This window comes from Pavona decussata, unplaced genomic scaffold, assembly GCF_977016875.1.
Source record: "Pavona decussata unplaced genomic scaffold, jaPavDecu1.1 SCAFFOLD_140, whole genome shotgun sequence".
NCBI classification, from domain to species: domain Eukaryota; kingdom Metazoa; phylum Cnidaria; class Anthozoa; order Scleractinia; family Agariciidae; genus Pavona; species Pavona decussata.
The window spans coordinates 2,320,001-2,345,000 of NW_028145553.1; the positions used below are offsets into that span (position 1 = coordinate 2,320,001).

Consider the following 25,000-nt stretch of genomic DNA (forward strand, 5'->3'; position numbering starts at 1 on the left):
GTTATCAAGTGAGGACAAAACTAATATATGCATGGTATAAACGGACAAGCAGACAAGATAAAACGAGGCACCCAGCGAGAATATTTAAGAAAGATTCTCGAAAACTTGTTTCCAATGTCGTTTCTGTTTTTCAAGACGGGTTTCGGGCCCTGAAAAGGGACATTCGTGTTCGCGAACTGTGAAGGATGAACAAAATAATACAGTAAAACCAAAAAATCTTTTGTATACGAGTAATTTATTTCGGAACACTTCCACTACATTATCATAACCGAAGGAGAGATTCGCTAGGGGAAAGATGACAGAAAAACGAATGTTTGGTACTGAGCAAGTGAAAACTACCTTGAGAACTTGACACTGGAATTGACACCAACAACTCTTAGGAACACGAAATAACAATATGCTAACTTGACGATCGAATAGAACGAAAAAATGTCAAATGATTAGCTCTCCGCAACACTAGCACAGTTTTAAGTTGATCTGTTCGATTCTTTAGATGAAGTTTGAAGTCGCAGAACAGTTTAGGGCACAGATCCTTATCTCCTAAATTTCCCTGCTGTTGTTGGTTTTTCGAAGTTCATCTTATTTCGCTCTCGTAACGACAGTTTTTCTCTCTTCGAAAACAAAATCCATTACTTTTCCCATGTTCTTAAAGTCTTAGGTGACAAAACATCAAATGAAACGCTGGTTTTATCTTCACAATTCCGAATTTCTGAGAAGATTAAGGCGTTAACCGAAATGAACCGTATGCGGTGCTCCTGATAAATTCAAGGTGCACTTGTGTTTACATCCGCAGTAGTCTTCACTAAAACTGTGATTGTGTTCCTGTTAATTTTGATATGCTATTGCTTATGATGAAAACCATTCTTAATGGAGCAAATCACGTTTAAGGTCAATTAATATTTCTTTTTCTTGATTCCTCTGAAACATGTCACCATACAAATGGAACTCAGACAGATTATTCCTGTTAATTCGTCTAAAGCTGGAATTATACTTAAGACACGTTATTATCCTCCACAGTTTGTTTTCAATATAAACTGTACTTTGCGGTTTCCATTATTACGCCTGTACTTGCCCAAGAAAAGGCCTGTACACATGAAAAAACATTTAATAATTGTTAATCAAAATGTATCCACCTTTCAAAGAACACAAAACATTGGTTTCTGCCCTGGACCCAGAGGCTTTCACGGCCTTCTTTCTTCTCAAACAAAATTGAGCTGCGAAGCTCCTCTTTTCTCGCTTCGTGGTTCAGTTTTGTTTAAAATGTATATGTCATTTGTTTAATCAAATCTTCATGTTTTTATCGTATGAAAAAAAAAAATTACCTTATGAATTTTTCTACCCCGCGATTGAGGCGCACAAAAGCGTCAAATTTCACTTCTTGTTGGGTACAATACCGCGCAAAACGGGATACTGGGGATAGAAGGGCTGTGACGTCAATACAGGAACGCTAGCCTCGCGGTTTCTCCATTCCTCAGTTGTTTCATTCTGAGTATTCAACAACCCCATTCATGTTTTCGTTCACACAGTTTTCTTCCTCTGTACACGAAAAACAACTGGCCAGAATACTTTTGTTAAAGCCAACATTACTGCTTTATTTAAGCCAGTCTTGTACCTCATTTCTCGGTGAAAACAAATGTTTTTACAGGTAGACCTCACAACATCTAGAGTTCGGCTCAGATTTTTGACAATGTGGAGCAACTTTAGAAGAAATGGCAGCAATTTGGTAAGTCAAATGAAGTGATGGTTGCGATGTTAAAGAAAACTCACGTGTTGGTTAGAACATATAGATTAGTGTTGGTGATGTACAGTGTAACCCAAAACCAGGTCAATACACTGCACGAAAAAACGCCTTTGCGCATATCAAATGTGTTGTCAAAGACTGTCAAAGGCCGTCTTTGATTACCTTTGATTCGAATCACAGGTGACAAAGGCCGCCTTTGATTCACGGTGGAGTCAAATTTGTTTCGAATCAAAGATATTATATATTTGATCCACCTTTGATGCGCGTCATAGGCGGGGTAAAAGTTAATTGATTTAAATTTGACGCGCGTCAAAGGTAGGGTCAAAGTTGTTAATACATTTGAACTCACTTTTGATTCGAGTCAAAGGTATATGCAAAGGCTTCACATATTTGATGCGCATCAAATGTGTTGTCAAAAATGTTATTATATTTGACCTCATCTTTGATGCGGATCAAAAAAAGAGCAAATCCAATTTTTCGTGCAGTGATAACAGAACTGAAGTAAAAAATAGGTACACATTGCGTACATGTGGGTAGTGCTGTGCACGCGCTGCGGACCTGTTTGTTTACGGACACTCACTCACTCACTCACTCACTCACTCACTCACTCACTCACTCACTCACTCACTCACTCACTCACTCACTCACTCACTCACTCTTACATGCCTGACGACACAGTGGGTAGAGCACTTTACAGTGCATCACACACAACAAAAGGAGAACTTTCGGAGAATGAAAAGGTAACAGTTCTGTTTTCAAGATACGTGGGGAAAAAAACCGTTTGAACATAACTGTCCTATTAATCTTCAGATCATGGCTGCTGATAGCCAATCAGATTGCCGATTTTTTTTTTAGTCGATAAATGAAGTACTAATCATGGGATTTTAGGGTCATGACGATTGTACTGTACTGTGTTTATTACTCTTAGGACTACTATTCACTCAGTGAGATATCAATTAAAGGACAATGCGAGTGTAACGGACACGCAGATGAATGCGCATTGAACGACAAGGGACGTATGGCTTGCCTGTGTAAACACAACACTTGTGGAGAACAGTGCCAAATATGCTGCCATGGTTATGCTTTAGATGATGACGGGGATTGTGCTGTGTTTGAATTACATACGAACAGTACAGCATCACCTTTGGTGTCAAATACATTGGAATTAAGGGAAGATAGTACTTTCTCGGATCTGTTGGTTAATGTTTCTGAAGTTCATCTGGGGAAGGAGGAAAGCACAGTTGCGTCACCCAATGCAAAAATTACAGCTACGAATGATAATGAAGATAGCGGTCCAGTTACTTCCAGTGAAATTTTGACTCCAACAGCGGGATCAACGGATGGTAAAGAGGAGCCGACTTTGGTGGTATTTTCAGACGAAAACGTTGAAGCGGCCAATCAAACAGAGGATAACCCAGATCATTTGCTGGTTCCAACAGAAATTTCAACGGCCCTAACCTCAGACGACTCCACTACGGACACCCGTCCAACAGTGGTATCTACGCATGAACTGGATATTACGACCACATATACAAGCTCTTCTCCAAACGGACCGTTTACCGAGTCAAGGAAAACCTTTGAATCGACTTTGCTACAGAAAACTAGTACGCTTGGCCAAAACACGGTAGTTTCAAACACCAAAAAGGTTACACTTTTTGATGACCGCTTAGATGAAATTACCTCACAACCTCCTGTAGCAACAACTGAGGAGCCTTCCATGGGGGAAAGTACATCTCAAGGGGTCCTTGGCAATGGCACTGCTGCACATACTGTAGCTAAGGATGCCGCTACTGAGACTGCAGCAGAGCCTGACCTAGAAGTCAGTACAATATCAATATCTACTCCAGAGCAATCCACGTTTGAACCATCTACATTAGAAAGTGTTTCTTCATCGACAACTGAAAGTGTTGATCACGAAGCTACGACCGAACTATCTGATGTGGAAACGACCAGCAACGTTACAACCACGAGAATTAGTTTTCAGTCTGCTGTGGACCATACCACCGTTCAATCTACCACCGATGTCATTGAGCAATTGTCCACAGAAGCCTTTGTTGAGGAACTCACTACCTCGAAGCAAGTCTTAACTGAATCCGATAATCAAGACAATGTTACTTCACCTGCCATTATGCAAAGCAGTACAATGGAGGCGATCTCTGGGTTTAGCACTAAGGAAACATCTGCAAAGGAAACCACGACTGAGTCTGCTACTGACCGGCCAACTGTTGAAGTGAAAACTACTGCTGACCATGAGTCCAAAGATATGACTTCCACAAAGGAGGCAATGGATGTATCGGTCACCAAGGAAACAACAACAACAACAGAGGCCAATGGTCAGTCTATCCCCTGGGCAGAAACAACGAGAACAGCAGTCAAAACGTCTATTGGTAAATCTACCACCAACCTAACAACAACGCCAACAACAGCAGAGAAACCCATTGATGTTTCTACCACCAAGGAATCCACATCAACACTAACAACGACAGAGAAGCCTACTGATGATGGCTCGCTGGAGCAAACAAAAACCCCAAAAGAGATTGCTTCTGAATTTCCCACCAAGATGACCTCAGCAACAGAAGTGATCACTTATCAGAAGCCAGATTCTTCCACTGAAGAAGGAACAACAACAACATCAACAGAAACAACAGCAGAAGCATCAACAACGACGTCACCAGCGCCACGGATGACAACAACAACGGCAGCAACAACAAGTTCGACTTCTGACGAGAATCTCACAAACGGGTCTGCCACCGAATACATAATGAGTACAGAGAAGTCCCTTCCCGTGTCTGCCAGTCAGAAAACAGCTACTACTGAGAGGACTTCTGATAAGAAATTTGACGAGACAACAACCACAGAAGAGACAACTCCTGCGTCTGCCACCAGGCAACCGACCATCACAGAGGCAGTCAGTGATGAGTACACCATTGGGGAAACTTCGATTATAGACACTACCGCTGATGTGAAGCCTACGGGTGATGATGATCCCATCGCGCAGACGATAGCCATGGAGGAGACTACTGCTGCGAGGACCAGTAATAGTACTAACCCTGGGGAAACAACCTCAGGTGGACTCATCAATGAGTCAGCTGCCACCCAACCAACAGTTACTACCCCCGGAGAAACAACCTCCGAGGGAACCACTGATGAGTCAGCTGCCTCCCAACCAACAATTACAACCCCCGAGGAAACAACCTCAGATGAAACCATCGATGAGTCAGCTGCCTCCCAACCAACGATTACAGATACAACGTCTTCTTGGTTTAACACAGAGCAGACAACAGCTTCGGTGGAGGATACTGCTGCGTTTACTGCAGATGAGTCTGCTTCTGTGGAAAGCACAACGACGGGGATGGCTACTGTGAATGATACTGCAAGTGACGTTAACATCAAACAAGCAACGGCCTCTGACGAATCTACTTCTGAATCCGTTTCCAAGGCGATGACAAGAACGCCGGCCACTACCTCTCATTCTACCATTGAGCACGCAACATCTACAGAGGCAACCGAGGCGACTACGGGAGGGAAAACAACAGAGGAATTAACAAGCAAAGAAACAACTTTGGTTGAGGCCACTACTGGGGATGCAACTCAGCGGACGATAGCCACGGAGGAGAGCGCTCCTGCAACGACCACTGGTACCTTTACTTTTAAGGAAACAACTACCACGGAGCCCACTCCCGCGGAAACTATATCCGAGACGACTTCAATGCAAGCAACAAGAGTGTCTTCTGAGGTGCCTACCACCGCTGAAGCCACTACTCTGCATTCTTCTGTGGACGCTATGACGGTGCCCACCCCTGTGGAGACTACCACTGAGACTTTGCCTCCCCTTGTGAAAACTATCACCGTGCCCACCACTGTGAAAACGTCTACAGAGCCCACCACTGTAGAAGTTACTTCCAAGGGCACCACTGTGAAACCTACCGAGTCCACCTCTGTGAAAATTTCTACTGAACCCTCCACTGTGAACACAACTATTGAGACCACCATCGTGCAAACTACGGCCGAGGCCACCACGGTGAAAACTGCTAGTGAGCCCCCCACTGTGGAAGTTGCTTCTGGGCCCACCACTGTGAAAACTACTTCTGAGCCTTCAACTGTGGAAAAAACTACTAAACCTACCACTGTGAAGACTACGACGGAACCCTTCCTTCTCCTAGCGGGAACAACGACCGAGCCTTTCCCACCTCTCATGGAAACTACCGTGCCCACCACGGTGAAAACTTCTACTGAGACCACCTCTGTAGAAACCTCTCCTGAGCCCATTATTGTGACAATAACTACTAAACCAACTGCTGTGAAGACTACGACGGAGCCCTTCCCTCCCCTTGTGGAAACAATGACGGCGCCTCTCCCACCCCTAGTGCCCACCACGGTGGAAACTACTACTGAGCCCACCACTGTGAAAAAAATTACAAAGCCTTCTTCTGTAAAGACCACGACGGAACCCTTCCCTCCCCTTGTGGAATCAACAACTGAGCCTTTCCCACCCCTGGTGGAAACAACGACGGAGCCTTTCCCTCCCGTAGTGGAAACTACCCTGCCCACCACGATGAAAACTACAACTAAGCCCACCACTGTAAAAAGTACTACTGAAGCCACCACTGTGAAAACCACTGCTGCGTCTACTACATCTGGTGTACTCTCCGAGGAGCAAGCTCGGGTTGTCTTTGGCAATCTCCCCAAAGGAGGTAATGTGATAGCATACTGACGTCTTTTCAAATTAAAGGGAACCTCTGCTCAGAAAACAAATGGACGTTAAATTGTTGGAGATAGTGCCTAAATTCTAAATTTTAGTTTAAGAAGTAGAAATAACATTCAAGTGTGGTTGAAATTAGATATGATTTTCGCTTTTAAATTTCCCAGGCGCGGCCATCTTGGATTTCATGACGTCATTGCGTTTCCGCTATTGTTCTCTATTGTTTCACACAAAAGAACTTCTGTTTACTAACAATAGCGGCAACGCAATGACGTCATGAAATCCAAGATGGCCGCGCCCGGGAAATTTAAAAGCGAAAATAGGCGACAATCATATCTAATTTTAAGCGCACTTGGTTAATGTTATTTCTACTTCTTAAACTAAAATTTAGAATTTAGACACTATTTCCACCAATTTACCGTCCATTTGTTTTCTGAGCAGAGGTTTCCTTTGAGTAAAAGTAATTTTTACAATGACTGTCACAATTCCCGAGCGCGGATTGGCTCGTACTTATTGTCTATAAGAGTACAGCCCAAAATTTGACGTCAGATGTTTCGCGCGCGCTTTCTCAACGGAAAATGAAACCATTGCTCGTACGTTTTCAATGTTATTGTCAAAAACAAATCGACTGCAGTTTTCTATGGTCTATAAGAAAATGGCGTCATAAAATGTTCAAAATGTGGCAGTGAAAACACTCGCCTGCGGCTCGTGGTTCCACTTGAGTGTCGAACATGGTCTAAAAGAGTATAGACCCTAGTAAATTGCCACGTCGCTAGTAAAAACACATTGTCAACTCGGACTCAATCACATGAGGGTCAACTCCAGGCGGGTTTGCACCCCTCCATGGATGAAGGAGGCGCGGTGATCACGTGGTAAGCTCGTCGAACTTTTCATCTGAAGGTCGTTTGTTAAAGGGGTTTTCCCGTTTTTTTTCGTCAAAAATTTATTAAGCTTACATTTCGTTAAATACGTTACACCTGAATTGTTCTCATGTCACCAGTTTGATAAAATCAATTGAATTTTCGAAGAATGAATGATCCAAAGGAGTTGCTACTAATTGTATCAGACTTTAAAAGACGTTGCTCCCCTGAAGGTGACATTTTTCTATTCCCTTCAGTATGTTACTGTAACAAGTACGCAACAGCCGACAATCAGTGCTTCCCAACAGCACTGCACAAACCTTGTATTTGTCGAGCAAACTATGCTGGCGTGAGGTGTGAGAGATGTGCTGCTGGTTATTTCAACGCTCCTATCTGTGCTCGTAAGTACACTAATTCAGTTTTATACGCCAATTGCCGACCAGTAAGTCCGTATATAGGACACCTATGCAGTAAGGTCTTGATCCGTTTACAGTAACGCTAAAATACAACTTTAACTCGTAAAACGCAATATTTCCTTGAATTAAACCATACAAATCTAGGTAAACGAAGGAAAAAAAGAGAACTTCAAATTGACAGCAAACAAAAGAAGTGGTAGCTCACAGTTTAGCAAAACTGAGTGTAAACTTCCACAGCAACATCGTTTTCATTCGTTTTCGCTGTCCATTCTTAAATGATAGAACGCCGTTTTCAAAATCTCCACTTTGGGTAGCGTTGCTAAAGATCTCTGTTTTCAGCCGAGAACGTTTGCAATGATTTTCTTTCCTATTCATGTGCACAGAAGGCCTAACCGGATAAACAGTCTCGGTTTGCAAATAAAAATGATTCCAAAGTGAAATGTGTGGACAGTGCCTTTGCCTCACTCAGAAGTATATTTAGTTCGGAGTAAACTATTAGAGAGATTTAGCAACGACGACGGCAGGGACGTTTTATGGAGGACATAAACACGCGACGACAAAATTTTCTTTCTCTATTTAAACTTGGCTCTTGGAGAATTCAACTCCAGGAAATTTCACCTACACCTAAAGCATTGACATTTAAAGCGAGTTGAAATAATCTCGACGACGTTGGAATAAACTCGAATTCATTTTTAATAGTGACTTGTTCGTTGCTCTCGCCGTCGTCGTTTTTAAAGCTCCCTATTATCTCCTTAGCTTGGCTAGTCTTTTCTCAAGATTATTTTATTTGTCAAAAAAACCCATTGTTTCGTTACATCTAATTATTTTCTATTTTCTATTTTTCAGCCTGCAGGTGTAACAAGTATGGCTCAGCTAACTTGAATTGCGATAAAGACATAGGGCGTTGTACCTGTAAGGCCGGCTTCAGTGGAAAAAAGTGCAACGCTTGTCCACTTGGAAAATTCAATTTCCCAACTTGCTCGGGTACGTCTTAAGTGAACCTCAATTCTTACAAGATATTGACGTTAAATTGTTAGAAATACAATGTAAATTGAAATTTCTTTTCGAAAACTTAAATTAACCCTTGAATGCTCCAAAAAGTTGAATATAAGCTGAATATGACTTCCGCCTCGCTTGTGTATTTCTCTTTCGCCGCCATTTTGGATTTTCGACGCTACTCGCTTCAAAGTTTTGTTAGGAAGCAAGAGGTCTTTTGGGTGCAACAATCCGACATTTGAATACTGATGTGTGTAGTAATATACAATTGTTATAACGATACAGCGAAAGTTGAACGAGACTTTTCTCTTTGATAAACGTCAATTTTATGGACATTTGTACGGCTTTATAATATATATGAAAGTCTTTATTTCCTCACAAGATAAAAAATACATATCTCATGCCACAATATTTGAGTAAAAAGCACATACATCTAAGTTATTTACAATTAAAATACGCTCACATAGCTAAATTGTATTTAAAAATTAGGCGATTAACGTAAGAGTTCTTGAATCTATCTGTATTAACTTTCGGATACTGACTCGTTTGATTCCTTAAATTGTAAGTCGATCCTATCTTCTTGGGTAATAGTCCCCTTAGAGGGTGTCGGTCTATACCAGATACCTCACTAAATACTTTTCTATCGTCCTTAGTTCCTGCTTATGAAAACCTTTGCAACTTTTGAATGTATTGAGGGTTGCGTTTCGACCCGTTTCCCTTTAAATTAATTTGGCTCGATAACTAAAGTTTGTGTTCTCTTTCCAGTTATGATATGGCGATTTTTTAGCGGATGAATATCGATTTGCAAGATGAAAAAAAGGTCTTCAATTGAAAGATAGCCCTATTTAGAATCGTAGTATGACTGTAATATTGGAGGGAGTTAATGGCAATTCCTGTGTCTTTTATCTCAGCATGTCAGTGTAACCCTTCAGGTTCATACGGACAGATATGTGATCCATACAATGGCCAGTGTCCCTGTAGATACGGTGTATGGGGAAGGCAGTGCAACAAGTGCCCCGCCGGTTACTACAACTTTCCAAATTGTCGGTGTAAGTAAAACATGAGTAGTGTGATCTTTAAAGTTAACGACCATTTAAAGGGGAAGTATCACGGGCATTTTGACCTTGTATCGTAAAAATGGTGTGCCAACACCTTCAAATAGTTACAAAATAATTCTTGAACAATAAACATCAAGAAAAAGAAATCAACTGAATTCTTGAAAGGAACAACTTCATAACCTGCTCTAGTGCATTTTGGAAATGGAAACGGGAGAACTTGAAAACAGTTTGCCTAACTTTTTTCAAGTTGCAGTCCATTCTAACCCAGTCCATCTGTGGACAGAGACACGCGTCGATGGTCTTAGTGCGCTGAGGTGTTAATTTACAACAAATAAAGCAATAACTTTAGGTTCTTTAGGTTTTTGTTGATAAAAAAAAAAAGAAACAACAAAATTTTGAAGTTTTTGACATAACACCAATTTCCCGTGATACTTCCCCTTTAATGCCATTTTCAGAGGGAAATTTTGAGCCAAGATGGTTCAAACTTTCTGGATAAAATGCCTGTGTGATCATTCAAATGAAAGTGACTGAGCAGTACTTTCCTGCAGTGCTGTTTATTACACTATGCAAGGTGGTTCTGACTTTTGAGTCCGTGGATAAAACCCAGTGCAACAACCAAAATTAAAGCTGTGAATGGCATTCTCAGTGGCACTGAGAAGTACTTTCCCGGTGTACCATTTATTATGCCGAACATGGTAGTTCCCTTTGTATCTCTGGATGAACATTTGTGACTACTTTATTGAGACTCCAAAGGAAAAGGAATACAAAAAATTACCCCATTGTAAGTGAAGGACTCAAAAGGGAGGGATGCAAAAGGCACTTAAAGACCCATGCGAGGCGCCCCTCCCTCCGCATCCTAAAATCCTAAAGTGTGACCATTAAGCTATTGAGCAGTACGGTCCTGTGGTGCTGTTTATATGCACTGGTTATCTGATACTAGAGAGTTCCAATTTCAATCTGGCTAAAATCCTCTGAGCTAGCTTATGTACAATTTCGGTGGATTAAGTGTTAAATTTGTATACCTTTGATATTCAGGGTGCGGATGTAACCCATTGACAACAACTGAAAACATCTGTGAAGATTATCGCGGCGGTTTATACGGCTACAGATGTTTGTGTAAACCCAACTTTCAAGGTCCTTTCTGCGGAGAGTGCCAGAGAGGATATTACGACTTCCCCATTTGTAAAAGTGAGTGTTTAAGTTTCTTTTAAGTTAGAAAACAGAACAGTCCTTTATGACCCTGCCGTACTATCGAGTCATCAACAACGTGGTTTGTGGTTCCAACGTTGAAATCTAAACCTGTTGCAATTTATACGAAAACTGTTAAGCATTAATTTTCTGCTGTATTGCTTGTGTTGCTGTACCAGGCTATTTTGACGTTTCACTCAGTAGATGAAGTCTTAAAGTATGACAATTCAAATGAAAGCTGTTTACTGTTAAGCAGTGTTCTCATGTGGTGCTGCTTGTCATGCTGCTTGAGGTGGATCTCATGCAGGTTTCGAGTCTGCAGATGAAATCTTAAAATGTGATTATTCAAATGAAAACTGTCGAGCAGTAAATTCTAGTTTTTTTTTTTTTGCATTCGTCTACGCGATGTATTATAATTTGATTAAGTAATATTTGACTGATATTTCTCACTTTTGTCCAGAAAAGCACCTAACCCTGAATTTGGGTATCTCATATAAAACAAACCTTTTTGTCGTTTTCATATGACTTCATGTTTGACAGAATTATTTGTGTTTTAGTAAGAATTAAGGTTAGGGGACACCTTGTGATGTCTATCATACAGTTCATTAAACTCAATTGCGTGCATTTCTGGACATCATATTTCTCAGCAATAAACTGACAATGGCAAACGACAAAAGCAAAGCAAAAATGACTTAGGTATCGATGGTAATTGCCAAATATATAACTGGCTCTGTTTACTATATGACAGAAGGTGCTTCTAACTCTTCGTTCTGTCATTTCTTCGTCAGAGTGCTTATGTTCTCCTCGTGGTTATGGTTCATGTAACGAGTTTGGCAGATGCGTCTGTGACGCAGGGTATGCTGGAAGCCAGTGCGATCGCTGCACAAGCGGTTACTATGGATTTCCATACTGCAAGCGTAAGTCATTCATCTTAAGTCCCTTTTAGTTATTGTGGTTTTATAATTTATTAACTGAGTTGAAAAGGTAAATTAGCCACCGTAAAGAGATCAAAAGCTGACGTTTCGAGCGCTACATCTTCGCCAGAACGTATCAGGGAATTGTGGGCTGTGAGTGGCATATACATTGATTGGTGGAGCTACGCTATCGGTAGGAACATGGTAACATGAAAAACAATGCCCACTTAATATCTCAAATTCGCACTACGAGCTTAAGTGGCCCACACGGCCGGAGCTGAGCCCGGTTTCTGTAGCATGAAGCAACTTGGAGTATTGCTACTTCCCAATGAGTAAGGTGCTACTCCACTGCAGGGTTACGCCCGGCAGTATGTCGCCGGTACCCATTTATACACCTGGGTGGAGGGAGACAATGGGGATTGAAAAGTCCGACGCGCTAACCTCTACACCACCACGCCTCCACTGTATATCTCATACAGAGGAGTATTTCCCTACGATACATGGGTACACACAAGGTGCACACTGGGTGGGGAGCCCTGGCTTGGAAAACCATGGAAGCCATCCTTGAAGGATGTCTATACTTTTACTAAAGCTATAAATGCTTTCTTGCTCTTAAATTTTTTATTCTCAGCCTGTAACTGCAACACATTCGGTTCCTACAGTACACAATGCAACCATACCTCTGGTCAGTGTGCGTGCAGGCCTAACATCCGAGGTGGACATTGCAACCGCTGTGCAAAGGGTATGGTGGGCTTTCCCACGTGTGTTGAATGTGACTGCAATCCAGATGGCACGCGGTTCTTACCCGGCCTGACGTCCACTATGTGCTACGGCTCGGCTAAGGTAACTATGGCAACCATGGCAATACTTAAGAATGTTTTTTTTTACGTTTAGTTTACGGTGAATTCACTTAAAGGGGCAGTGTCACCTACTTTTAGTGTCACTTTAAATGGCCAAAAAACATACAGGTATGGATGTAACTACTAGTGCACAGTAACTAGTATCATTCAACTTCGATAGCAGATGGTTAGGATGAAAATGGATTGCAACTTGAAAGAATTGACCAATTTTTTAAAGTTTCTCCTAAGTATCTTGGGAAAATGACTAAAAACGCATTATAATTTACTCTTGTTCTGAGAAATTATTTCATTCTGTTCAGTCTTTTATCTCCCAATCGAACCGTTTTTCTTTACTGTAATTTTGATATTGTTTATTGTTATTATTATCATTATTACTATTTATTTATTTATTTTTGTTGTTGGAGATTTTTTGGCTGTTTATCTGTGTTTAGCTATTTCTTGTTATGTCTTGCTTCTTGTTGACCGTGGCGTTTTTTAAAATTAGTGCATGTAAACGGCGCTAGCTCTCGCGATGAGCACTTTTGTTTGTTCTTAGGGTAAACAACCAAAAAAATCATTTCATATTTGCCTTCCGGTGCTCTAAGAGCTATCTCATGTTAGAAAAGAAGTTCGTATTCAAATATTTGAGCAGTTTTGACAAACATACCGCAAAATCTCCGTGACGCCAAGCATAAAATTGATCAGCGTCATTTTTAACTTTTTTTTTCTTTCACCAGTATCAGTGCCTTTGTAAGTCACATGTGGTCGGCCGAACATGTGATCGCTGCGTGCACGGCTATTTTAACTTCAGCGGTGGCAATCCTAGCGGCTGCTCAGCCTGCCGCTGCTCAACACGTGGCACCCTCTCAGGAACACGCCACTGTCACGCGCAAAGCGGGCGGTGTGACTGCAAGAATCACGTGATAGGTGCGAAGTGCGATGACTGCCGGGATGGTTACCATGGAATGAGGACGCATGATATCTTTGGATGTAAAGGTGAGTTTTAACACGCCTTCGGTACTCTAGCTGCTAAAGAGAGGTGACCACTTGTGTCCACTTTTGAGGAGGTTTAAATAAGTAGTACTTTCAGTGTGACTACTATTACCGGGGTCATTTAAAACTGGCCAATCAGATCACAGTAGGATACGAACAGTGAAAAAAGTTTGGGTTTTAACTGTTGTTTTCCGTCTACTTGTGATTGGTTCAATCGGCTTTGGTTGAAACTCATTGTTCTTGTCCTGCAATCTTATTGGCCAGTTTTGTTTAAGTGACCCCGGTAACAGTAGTCGCACTGTAAACGAATGGATCGATCGTAAATGATGGTTTGACAATAGGTAAGAAAGGGTGGGTAAACGTTACATTCTTTTGAAAAAGGCGGTGGTTATGCTGTGAGCTCTAAACACTTCTTTGTTACGTGTTTTTATGAGGGTGTTTCGCCTGAACATAGAATTGCCCATAAGGTGAGCTGAGGATTTTTTCCGTGGAGAACAAAAAATAAACAAGGAAAACAAAAGAAAGAAACAAGCTTTAAACTTGCGCGAATTTCTCGAGACGACCACAGGCCTCCAGGACTATGTGACCGAAAAAAAAAGAAGCGAAGGTCTTTAATGAAGTCTAGCCTTAACGGTCCACTAACCACTATGGGGCTCAAAACAGAACAGGAACCAATGAGCCAATTGAAACGAACGATTGGCCACGGCCACAGTACTTTTAGACAGATCACACCCCTTTCTTTACCTTCAAATTAACAGTTTAATGTAAGCATTCCCATAACAACTTATGGCTTTATAGAGAAGATATTGAGCCAAGAGTATCGCCTGCATGTCCAGTACATCCATCCGAGTCTATGTCTTATAAACCTAAGGTTTTTTCGCCGTAAGCAGTCAACGATTGCTATATGTTCTTTTTCTTAAATCTTACAGCCTGCAAATGTGATCCCGGTGGCTCCACCAACAGAAATTGTTTCAAGCATCTAGGAAACTGCCAGTGCGTCTCTGGAGTGGAAGGAAAGAAGTGTGATAGGTAAGCTCTGTTCCATCCCTTCTTCCATTAGGGTTAAATTGTTTAAAATCCAATCTGGTTTCAAATTTCGTTGATAAGCATGGAAATAATATTTCCGTGTTGGACAAAACAGGATTTGATTATCACCTACTTTCGCTTTTAAATTTTCCCGGCGCCGTCATGTTGGATTTCATGACATAAGTCATAAAGTCCAAAATGGCGGTGTGTGGGAAGTTAAACTGAAAGCGAAACTAGGCGACAATCATATATAATCTTAGCACAATTGAATGTTGTTTCTACTTTACAAACTCTGTAAAATTTAGAATTTAGACATTATTTCTAACAATTTTACAGCAATTTGTTGACAGAGTGAAAGTCCCCTTATAGTTGATTGTATACATGTGTATACAAAGGGTTACAATGTAACTAAAAAGAGGAGATATAAAGATGTCTTCATGTGATACCTCAAACCTGTTGGTATCGCTGAAGAAGGCTTGAAGGATTACATTGCCAAAGAAGTTGTTCTTGCTAAAGAAAAGAGATTTGAAAGAAAACGCGGAACAAAACAGGAGAAACCATTCGGAATGCATAAACTTTCAATTGTCGTAAATTTGGCAAGAAGTGTTTCTCAAGAATTGCACTTTACAGCCACAAGAGAAAATTTAATCAGTAAACCTAGATTCTATATTTTATACTAGATAGTTTAACTGTATATATTATGATTTAAATCTAGTTTATTTTGGCATTTTTACCATAGAAAGTATTGACTGTAGATGACCAATGTACCTTATTTCACCATTCCTTTGTGTTCTTTTTTCTCAACAGTCTCTCTCTGTCCAGACCACTGTATTTCCCAACCTTGTATCAAATCTATGTGGAATTAGAAGGCGCAGTGTTGACATCCAACTCCAGAGTTCGGATCCCCATCGGCGCGGATACCAATGTCTTTCCGTCTTATTCGGGGGTTGGATACGCAATATTTCCAGCGTACAAGGTATTGCTATCTAAACATCTTCACAAAATCGTTTTGATTGCCATTGGAAAAACGCACTGTGCGGGAGTAAATCGTATAGTATCAATCAATCAATCAATCAATCAATCAATCAATCAATCAATCAATCAATCAATCAATCAATCAATCAATCAATCAATCAATCAATCAATCAATTATACGCGATCTGTTATTAAAGAATAAAATTATGCTTGAGGGTTCGCGTATAGCTAACACTAACTAAAACTACTTAAAAGTACAAGTTACTTCGTTAAAATAACTTAAAATACTTAAAGGTACAATCTACATAAATCTGTAACAATACAACCTCAGTACGCCGATTTCAAATTAAAATATTTTCTTATAATAAATTTGAAATCAAAATTTCAACTTGCGAAATTGCCTATCATATTAATTTATTTTTGACATGGAATAAGTAAAAAAAGGTAGTTAATTAGCAGAGCGAGGTTTTGATCCTCGGACCTCTGGGTTATGGGCCCAGCACGCTTCCACTGCGCCACTCTGCTAGCCCTGCAGATTAGTGGTAAAAAACTCGGAGATATTTGCAGCAGCGATTTAAGAAGTTCTAAATGAATGCGGTAAGGAAACAACTACGTTTGTCGCTTTATTCTAGTCAAAAACAGTAGAAATAGCCCAAAGGTAGACATTAAGATAAATGAGTTCCAGGATAAAATTGGTTTATCATTATTATAAACGTATCTTACCAGGTAAATTTTATATGATCAAACCTGGTCCACTTACCCAGATCTTGGTACTTGACTTACTAATGTCATTTTGTTTTTTTGTTTTTTTTTAGCCATATGCTGTTGCTGTGTACATTCCCACGACAAGGAAATACAGAGTTATCTTCCACTATGCTTTGAGAGAGAATTTACGTACCTCCGCTAAAGTAGAACTTTACCCTCGAGGTAAAAGAATGTTTACATTTTGACTTTTACATTTTTAAAAGTTGCGTTTTGCTACGTAGTGACGGTCAGTGTTCTCTATAACCATGTTTTCTCGATCAATGGTGAAATCTACCGTATTTACTGGAAAAGGTCTCATCCTGTTGAACGCCGGCACCAACAAAACACCGGATGCAGAAGAAAAATGCTCACAAGCCCCGCCCCCGAACAAGTATCGCATCCTTCAATAACAACTCTCGCTAATTCGAAGTGCTGATCTTTAGAGTGGTTTATTCGAAGAGTTTCAAATTGAAAATGAAAACGATGCCGACTACAAAGAAGACAGTGGCACTGAGATTCTTATGGTTTGCTTTTTTTTTTATCACTTTTCAGAAAAAGTGTTATGCCGTTTATTCAGATGTAGTTCTTCTCTAATGGTACTTTTATAAGCGCCTCCCCCGGATGTAACGCCCTCGAAGACGGCTTTTGTTTAGTGATTTGTTTTTGAATCACAAAATTTATTGGTCCCTGTGTCTGTTGGTTACAACATAACGGAAAAGGTGTTTTCTAACAGTAGACGGAAATGACGTTCTTGAACCAATTAGAAATCGAAGAAAATTCGGACAACTGGTGTGAAGCGCAGGGAAAGATACAACTGGTGCCAAGCGCGGGAAAACATACAACCGGTGTTAAGCGCGGGAAAACACAACCGGTGCCAAGCGCGGAAAAACAGCGGAAAAACACAACTGTTGTTAAGCGCGGGAAAACGTGCAACCGGTGCCAAGCGCGGGGAAACATGCAACCGGTGTTAAGCAGGGGTTGTTAAGCGCGGGAAAACGTATAAAACGGGTGCCAAGCGCGGGAAAACATGCAGCCGCTGCCAAGTAAGGAAAACAGGCAGCTGGTAATCAGTCAACCCGTGCTTAGCGCGGCAAAACGAGGACCGTTTTATTTTTACTGGTCCTCTTTGGTTGAAAAATAGTATATGGCTGTCTAGGTTGTTTTAGGCCAGGTTAAGCGAGGAAATGTCGTTTAGGACGTAAATGATGCCCAGTTAAACCGTGCAAAAAGGATATATTTTGACAATCACCAAAGAGTGACGATGGTTAGCAACAAGACTCCCTTACTAACTGTGCTCTTTTTCACCAGACTCGGAGATTCCGTCGCACGGGTTTGAGGTGCAGTTTTCTCCACGTAATCCAAGCCAGCAACACACCAAGGACTTGAGAACAACTGTAAATAGAAGAGGAATGAACAGAGAGTTTCTGATGAACAAGGGAGCTTGGACCGTTGTCGTAACATCGCATAGTTCTATGCTCTTGCTGGTAAGTTTTGATCAGAACAGACCTTTATTTAAATAACCTTGCTATAACGGACATTCCTGTGTAAATATTTGTACAGAATATCTTAGTGTACAAAGACACTCCACCTGAAATTGCAGCCGTTAAATGCAAAAGCGTACGCCGAGCAATAGACCCTTCTCCAAAATGGCACCAACAGATTTGAATGAGTTAAATTGAACTAAATGAAAAACTGATACCGGCACTGAAAAGAGCACCTTTAGTTTAGTGTCCGTGCAAAGTTTCAGCATATTGGGTGTTATATCAGCTTAGGAATGTAAGATGAAATTTGACAAATTTACAGACGTTTGTATGACTGGGGGTATACGTCATACCCCAGTCATACAAACGTCTGTAAATTTTTCATTTTTCAACTTAAATTTTCTCAGCTGATATTACACCTGATATGCTGAAACTTTGCAGGGTTACTAACGAAAAAGTGCTCTTTCTAGTGATGGTATACGTTTTGGTATGCATAAACGTTACGCATTTTTGGAGAAAGGGTCTATTTGTAACTAAACGCAATGAATTTTGAATGTGAACTTAACAATGAAGCTGGAAGGAGATACGGTACATTTCTGTTGAAATGTTAGAACAAATTTCTGTTATTTCGTCTTTATTTCCCTCTTTATGTATAAAATCTATATAAAAACATTTGTCCAAAACAACAAAAATCGTAGCAGAGCGAGGTTTTGATCCTCGGACCTCTGGGTTATGGGCCCAGCACGCTTCCACTGCGCCACTCTGCTTTCTATGTAGAGAACAGTTATTCGGAATGTCTGGTGTCACGTTAAACTGCGAAAATTTCTTACAGGAAAGAAGAACTTTTTCATAACGCGGGGAAAAATGTTAGAAATAAAATTAAAAATAAAACGCTCATCAAAGATCATATAATAATGTAATATATGTAATGTCTTTTTTTTAAACAAAATTTAGAAAAAGTAATTTAAAAATATTGGTCATTAACAAAAAAAAAAAGCTATTTAGCAGAGCGAGGTTTTGATCCTCGGACCTCTGGGTTATGGGCCCAGCACGCTTCCACTGCGCCACTCTAATTTTCATGGAGTGTATAGCTTAAAACGTCAAATTAAAAATGTCTCTCTGGAGTCACAATGAACTCCAATCTCGTACCAGAGTCTTTAGACCTTTTTGGTCAGCGGGGCAACGCCGGGAAGACTCTGGGGACATCGAATTTTATTACCGCAGGATTTCTGCGGTAAAACAATGGAAACCGCTACGGAACAGCCAATCAAAAAAATTGAATTTTTTTCGATGTCCCCAGAGTCTTCCAGGCGTTGCCCCGCTGACCAAAAAGCCTGAAGACTCTGGGTACGAGATTGAATGAGCTCTCGAATTACGATTGCATCAATGTTACGCTGGAAAAAGGGAGCCGAAAAAAGTTGAAATATTAAAAATAAAATAAGGTTGTAAGGTATCAATTCTAGTTTACTTTTTTAAAAGCATCGATAGCGTTTCCACACTGGAAGGTGAAAATGTTACTATCGGTAATCAGCATAGCGACTCCAAAATGATCAAGAAACTGTGATTTGCAGTTTCTCTGAAAAAAAAAAACTTCAATTCAATTCTGATAGGTTGATTTATAACTGTCATTATTTAAAAAATGGGATTTCCTGATACGTAACATATAAAAGGTGAAAACGTTTATGCTTAAAAGGAAGCTTTAGCGTAGTCGGCAGGATTCGAACCTGCGCGGGGAGACCCCAATGGATTTCTAGTCCATCGCCTTAACCACTCGGCCACGACTACCTCGGATGAATGGGAAGATATGAGTTCTCAATAGGATATGAGTCAATGCTTGTCACCTAGAGACACATCAGATTTCGAGTTAATGTCACAAAAATATTAATAAACAAACAAAAGAAGCAAAGAAAATGACAACAAATGCTACCAGAATTCGAACAAAACACCAACATGTATACTTCTGGTTTACATTTTTCTCAGTAATGATAGGAAGGCCAAGTTGACAATAGTTTAAAAAAGTTAACCAAGGTTTGAAAAAAAAAAATAATAAGTAATCAACACCGTTGCACTTTGAGGAAGCTAAAATTTTCAAACCCTTACTTCGAATAGCTTGTAGTTTTCGTTACTTGTGAAATGAGAAAACAAAAATAGAATAAAATTAGCAGAGCGAGGTTTTGATCCTCGGACCTCTGGGTTATGGGCCCAGCACGCTTCCACTGCGCCACTCTGCTGACGATGAAGAGTAGTGTGAGTGACAACCATTTTATCAACGTGTCAGCTGAGACGATGTTCACAGTGTAAAAATTCCCGACTATTGCACATCAGCTCGGCTGCTTGACTTGAAAAAAGAATTAACGAATGGTAATACTCCTAAAATATTAAACTGTGTTAAAACCAAAACAAGCAACAATGGTTTATTTATTGTGGAAAACATGCTTAGCTCAAAAGCTAGTGCCCATGTTTTCCGCGAATAACAAAAAATGTGTAGGAAATCTATGAAATAAAATAAAATAGCTATAAAAAAGAGAAGCAAAAACAAAACAAAACGGAAGGATATAAAATTCGCGCATCCGTACTCCTCGTTTTAGAAGTAAACGAAATAAAATGCTATTTAGCAGAACGAGGTTTTGATCCTCGGACTTCTGGGTTATGGGCCCAGCACGCTTCCACTGCGCCACTCTGCTTTCCATGGAGTGTGTTGCAAAAAACGTCACATTGAAAATGTCTCTCTGGAGTCACAATGAACTGTCGAATTACGATTGCATCAATATTACGCTGAAACAAGGGAGCGGAAAAACAATTAAAACATTAAAAATAAAATAAGGTAGTTACCTATCAATTCTAATTTAATTTATTTAAGCATCGTTAACGTTTCCACTCAGAAAGCTGAAGATATTACCAAATGATCAAGAAACTGTGAGTTGCAGTTTCTTAAAATAAAAAGAAAAAATATCAATTCTAATCGATTAATTTATGCCTATATCATTGTTAAAGATATAATTTCCTGATACATTTTACAGTTGAAACGTTTTTCTTGATTAGAAACAGTCACGTCTGATAGCTGCTTCAGTAAAAAGAAGCTTTAACGTAGTCGGCAGGATTCGAACCTGCGCGGGAAGACCCCAATGGATTTCTAGTCCATCGCCTTAACCACTCGGCCACGACTACCTCGGTTATCATTGATGAGAACATATGGGTTCATAATAGGATACGAGTCACTAATGCTTGTTTCCTGGAGACACGTCAGTTTTCGAGTAAATGTCGCAAAATAAATATTAATAAACAAACAAAAGAAGGAAAGGATTACACCAGAATTCCACCAGAATTTGAACAAAACACAAACGTACTTCTGGTTTACATTTTACTGAGTAATGATAGGAAGGCCAAGTTCACAATAGTTTAAAAAAGTTAACCAAGGTTTGACACAGTTGCACTTTGATGAAGCTAAAATTTGCAAATCCTTACTTCGAATAGCTTGTAATTTTCGTTACTTGGAAAATAATAACACAAAAAATAGAATAAAATTAGCAGAGCGAGGTTTTGATCCTCGGACCTCTGGGTTATGGGCCCAGCACGCTTCCACTGCGCCACTCTGCTGACGATGAAGAGTAGTGTGAGTAACAACTCTTTTATAAACGTGTCGGCCGAGACGATGTTCACCGTGTAAAAATTCCTGACTATTTCATAAGCCCGGGCTGCTTGACTTGAAAAAAGATTAACGATTAGTAATTATCCTAAACAATAAAACTGCGCTAAAACCAAAACAAACAACAATGGTTTATTTATTGTGGAAAAAAATTGTAGGAAATCTATGAAGTAAAATTGAATAGCTATAAAAAAGAGAAGGAAAAAGCAAAACAAAACGCAAGGATATCAAAATTCGCGCATCCGAACTCCTCGTCCCAGAAGCAAACGAAATAAAAAGCTATTTAGCCGAGCGAGGTATTGATCCTCGGACCTCTGGGTTATGGGCCCAGCACGCTTCCACTGCGCCACTCTGCTTTTAATGGAGTGAGCTGCTAATAACGTCACATTGAAAATGTCTCTCGGGAGTTACAATGAACCCTCGGATCACGATTGCATCAATGTTACGCTGGAAAAAGGGAGCGGAGTTAACAATTGAAACATTGAAAATAAACTAAGGTAGTTACTCATCAATTCTAATGCACTTTACGATAGCGTTTCCACACAGCAAGGTGTGAAAATATACCGGCTAAAATAGCATAGCGCCTCCAAAATAATCAAGAAACTGTTGCTTGCAGCCTTTTTGTTAAAAATAAACTTTAATTCTGATTGCTCCATTTATAACTATGTTATTATTAAAAGAAAAGTGTGATTTCCTCATACATATAAACACATCCTCGGACACCAAGAGGCAAATAGTTGGCTCATGAGGAAGTCAAAACTGGTAAGCTTTTACAAGACGGAACGAACGGGCTCCTTCGTTCTTGTAAACTTACTAGTTGAGACTTCCTCCTGACCCAAGTCTCCGAGGATGATATAAACGGTGAATCGTTTTACTTGGTTAAAAATAGTTACATCTGAAGCTGCTTAAAAAGAAGCTTCAACGTAGTCGGCAGGATTCGAACCTGCGCGGGGAGACCCCAATGGATTTCAAGTCCATCGCCTTAACCACTCGGCCACGACTACCTCGGATATGGATGATTGGGAAAATATCACTTTTACAACAACAACAACAACAACAATTTATTATGAGAAAAGACAAATTACAATATTACATACCCACAATTAGCAAGGGCTATTCCAGGTGGGTAGCATTAACAGTTGTTTGCACGCGTCAAAAGGAACAGAAAATTAACAGCACAAAAATAGAAATGATTCATTAAACAAAGAGAAAGAGAATTAAATAAGAAAATAAATGAATAAATAAAACACCTAAATGACTAATTATTATTTAGAAAGTTAAATGCAAGCTATGAGTCACAAATGCTTTAAAATACAGTCAAACCTCCGCTAACGGACACCTCCCGTATGCGGACACCTCTCGTAAACGGACACTGTACTTGGTCATGTTCTCAGCTGCATACAAACGCTGCATTTTAACCTCCTATAAGCGGACACTTTTCTTAAGCGGGCACTTTTTCTGGTCCTGAGGGTGTGCACTTACGGGAGGCTCAACTGTAGAACAGAATAGTGAACGTTACCTGGAGACACATCAGTTTTCGAGTGAATGTCGCAAATCTAATAAACAAACAAACAAACAAAAAATGGCAACAAATGCCACCAGAATTCGGACAAAACACAAACATACTTCTGGTTTACATTTTTCTCAGTAATGATGGAAGGCCAAGTCGACAATAGTTTAAAAAACGTTATCCAAGGTTTGAAAAAAAATATGTAACCGACATCGTTGCACTTTGAAGAAGTTAAACTGAAATCGCAAATCCTTACTGCGAACAGCTTGTATTTTTCGTTACTTGTAAAATGATAAAAAAAAATAGAGTAAAATTAGCAAAGCGAGGTTTTGATCCTCGGACCTCTGGGTTATGGGCCCAGCACGCTTCCACTGCGCCACTCTGCTGTCCATAGAGGACAACTTTTAAAGAACAGTTATCAGTTTAGAAACGAATCCATGGTGTAATTTTTACACTAATCCCGGCTATAACTGTTTTCACACTAGATGGTAAAAATAAACTCATCAATAACAAAAATTATTTAGTAAGATGAGATTTTAATCCTCGGGAGCCCAGGGTAAGGGGACAGCACACTTTAACTGCATTAGTCAAAACAATATTAATAGAATACTTTGAATCAATAAAGCTTTTCTAACAATGTGTTCAAAACAAAATATTAGCAAAGTTAAAATTTTGTTTTTAAGCATTTTACTTGTATGAACTGTTTTTACACTAAAGGAAAAAAATAAAAGGATCTGTAGTTAGCAGAGCGAGGTTTTGATCCTCGGACCTCTGGGTTATGGGCCCAGCACGCTTCCACTGCGCCACTCTGCTTTCCATGCAGTGTGCACGTAAAGAATAGTTATTTTACAGTACACTCAAAAATGTTGAACCAGTAAAACAAAATTTATTTAATCAAGCAATACGAATAGGATTAAAATTAAATTGAAAACACTTATCAAATCAAATAACTGTCGCCATATTGGAAGAAAAATGGAAAGTCATCAATAGAAATTTAGTTTGCAGAGCGGAGTTTAGATGTTCGCACCTCAGTGTCATATGATAGCACACCTGAACTCCGCCATCTTTTTTTTTATCAAACAAAGTATTTTTTTGTTGTATTAGCCAAAACAATCTGGCACGCTTTGAGAAACAGCTTTCAATAAAAATGTTGTCAAAAACAAAATATTTAAAAAGCCACAATTACGGTCGTCGTGTTGGAAAGTAGTGTTATGTTTCTGAAGTGTTTTCACATCGAAGAAATAAGAAATAAAAAATTCTTAGCAGAGCGAGGTTTTGATCGTCGGACCTCTGGGTTATGGGCCCAGCACGCTTCCACTGCGCCACTCTGCTGTCCACACGGAAACCTGGTAAATGGCAGATATTTTAGAAATCAATTCCAGGTGTAACAACTTATTGCTATTGCGTCAGCGAGAATATCTCGAGTGAGAGAAGAAATATGATGTCTACAACATGCTCAGAAATATCAGAGAGTGTTAAAAAATAGTTGGCCAATCAGTAGGATTAAATCAGTAAAATAAATATCAAAAATATCAAAATGAAAAGTTAACTAACAGCCCATTATTGGTCGGTTTATTTTGTTTATTACATATTTGATAACAAAAATGAACGAGCGCAGCTCATCAGAAAAAAGAACAGGAGCGATATCTCCAACAAACAAAAAAACAAACGAACAAAAAGAAACCAAACAAACGAAACTTAACAAACAAAAACAAACAAAAAAAAGAAAGAAAAACGACACAACACAAGTTAACATAACAGGTACGGACAAAGTATATTTATATCATTTAATATAAGTTCAACGTAATCTTATTTTAATTTCAACCGACAGCCTTATAAAAAAGAAATACACAAATAAGTAAGATTAAAGAAAAGAAAAAAGAAAAAAACGAAAACTTCCGTCGTAGTCGG

At 39.7% G+C, this 25,000-nt stretch overlaps 1 protein-coding gene and 10 non-coding genes across 12 annotated transcripts in view; 1 reads left to right on the plus strand and 10 right to left on the minus strand.

Annotated features, from left to right (window-relative positions):
* LOC146466964 (uncharacterized) overlaps positions 1-25,000 on the plus strand; it is a 76,009-nt gene that overhangs the window by 5,597 nt on the left and 45,412 nt on the right. For both annotated transcript variants that reach the window (XM_085126699.1, XM_085126700.1), the window contains exons 4-16: positions 1,646-1,723; positions 2,670-6,435; positions 7,561-7,704; positions 8,566-8,703; positions 9,627-9,764; positions 10,809-10,961; positions 11,750-11,878; positions 12,507-12,718; positions 13,452-13,710; positions 14,637-14,736; positions 15,541-15,709; positions 16,524-16,635; positions 17,761-17,936. In XM_085126699.1, coding sequence (XP_084982825.1) covers positions 1,646-1,723; positions 2,670-6,435; positions 7,561-7,704; positions 8,566-8,703; positions 9,627-9,764; positions 10,809-10,961; positions 11,750-11,878; positions 12,507-12,718; positions 13,452-13,710; positions 14,637-14,736; positions 15,541-15,709; positions 16,524-16,635; positions 17,761-17,936 — 5,574 coding nt within the window. The remainder of the gene's footprint in view (positions 1-1,645; positions 1,724-2,669; positions 6,436-7,560; positions 7,705-8,565; positions 8,704-9,626; positions 9,765-10,808; positions 10,962-11,749; positions 11,879-12,506; positions 12,719-13,451; positions 13,711-14,636; positions 14,737-15,540; positions 15,710-16,523; positions 16,636-17,760; positions 17,937-25,000) is intronic.
* On the minus strand, positions 16,162-16,233 carry Trnam-cau (transfer RNA methionine (anticodon CAU)). The gene has a single exon. It is a non-coding gene; the product is annotated as a tRNA-Met (tRNA).
* Positions 18,629-18,700, minus strand: Trnam-cau (transfer RNA methionine (anticodon CAU)). The gene has a single exon. It is a non-coding gene; the product is annotated as a tRNA-Met (tRNA).
* Positions 19,637-19,718, minus strand: Trnas-aga (transfer RNA serine (anticodon AGA)). The gene has a single exon. It is a non-coding gene; the product is annotated as a tRNA-Ser (tRNA).
* Positions 20,093-20,164, minus strand: Trnam-cau (transfer RNA methionine (anticodon CAU)). The gene has a single exon. It is a non-coding gene; the product is annotated as a tRNA-Met (tRNA).
* On the minus strand, positions 21,020-21,101 carry Trnas-aga (transfer RNA serine (anticodon AGA)). The gene has a single exon. It is a non-coding gene; the product is annotated as a tRNA-Ser (tRNA).
* On the minus strand, positions 21,459-21,530 carry Trnam-cau (transfer RNA methionine (anticodon CAU)). Its single transcript has one exon. It is a non-coding gene; the product is annotated as a tRNA-Met (tRNA).
* On the minus strand, positions 21,864-21,935 carry Trnam-cau (transfer RNA methionine (anticodon CAU)). Its single transcript has one exon. It is a non-coding gene; the product is annotated as a tRNA-Met (tRNA).
* Positions 22,502-22,583, minus strand: Trnas-uga (transfer RNA serine (anticodon UGA)). The gene has a single exon. It is a non-coding gene; the product is annotated as a tRNA-Ser (tRNA).
* Positions 23,404-23,475, minus strand: Trnam-cau (transfer RNA methionine (anticodon CAU)). The gene has a single exon. It is a non-coding gene; the product is annotated as a tRNA-Met (tRNA).
* On the minus strand, positions 23,831-23,902 carry Trnam-cau (transfer RNA methionine (anticodon CAU)). The gene has a single exon. It is a non-coding gene; the product is annotated as a tRNA-Met (tRNA).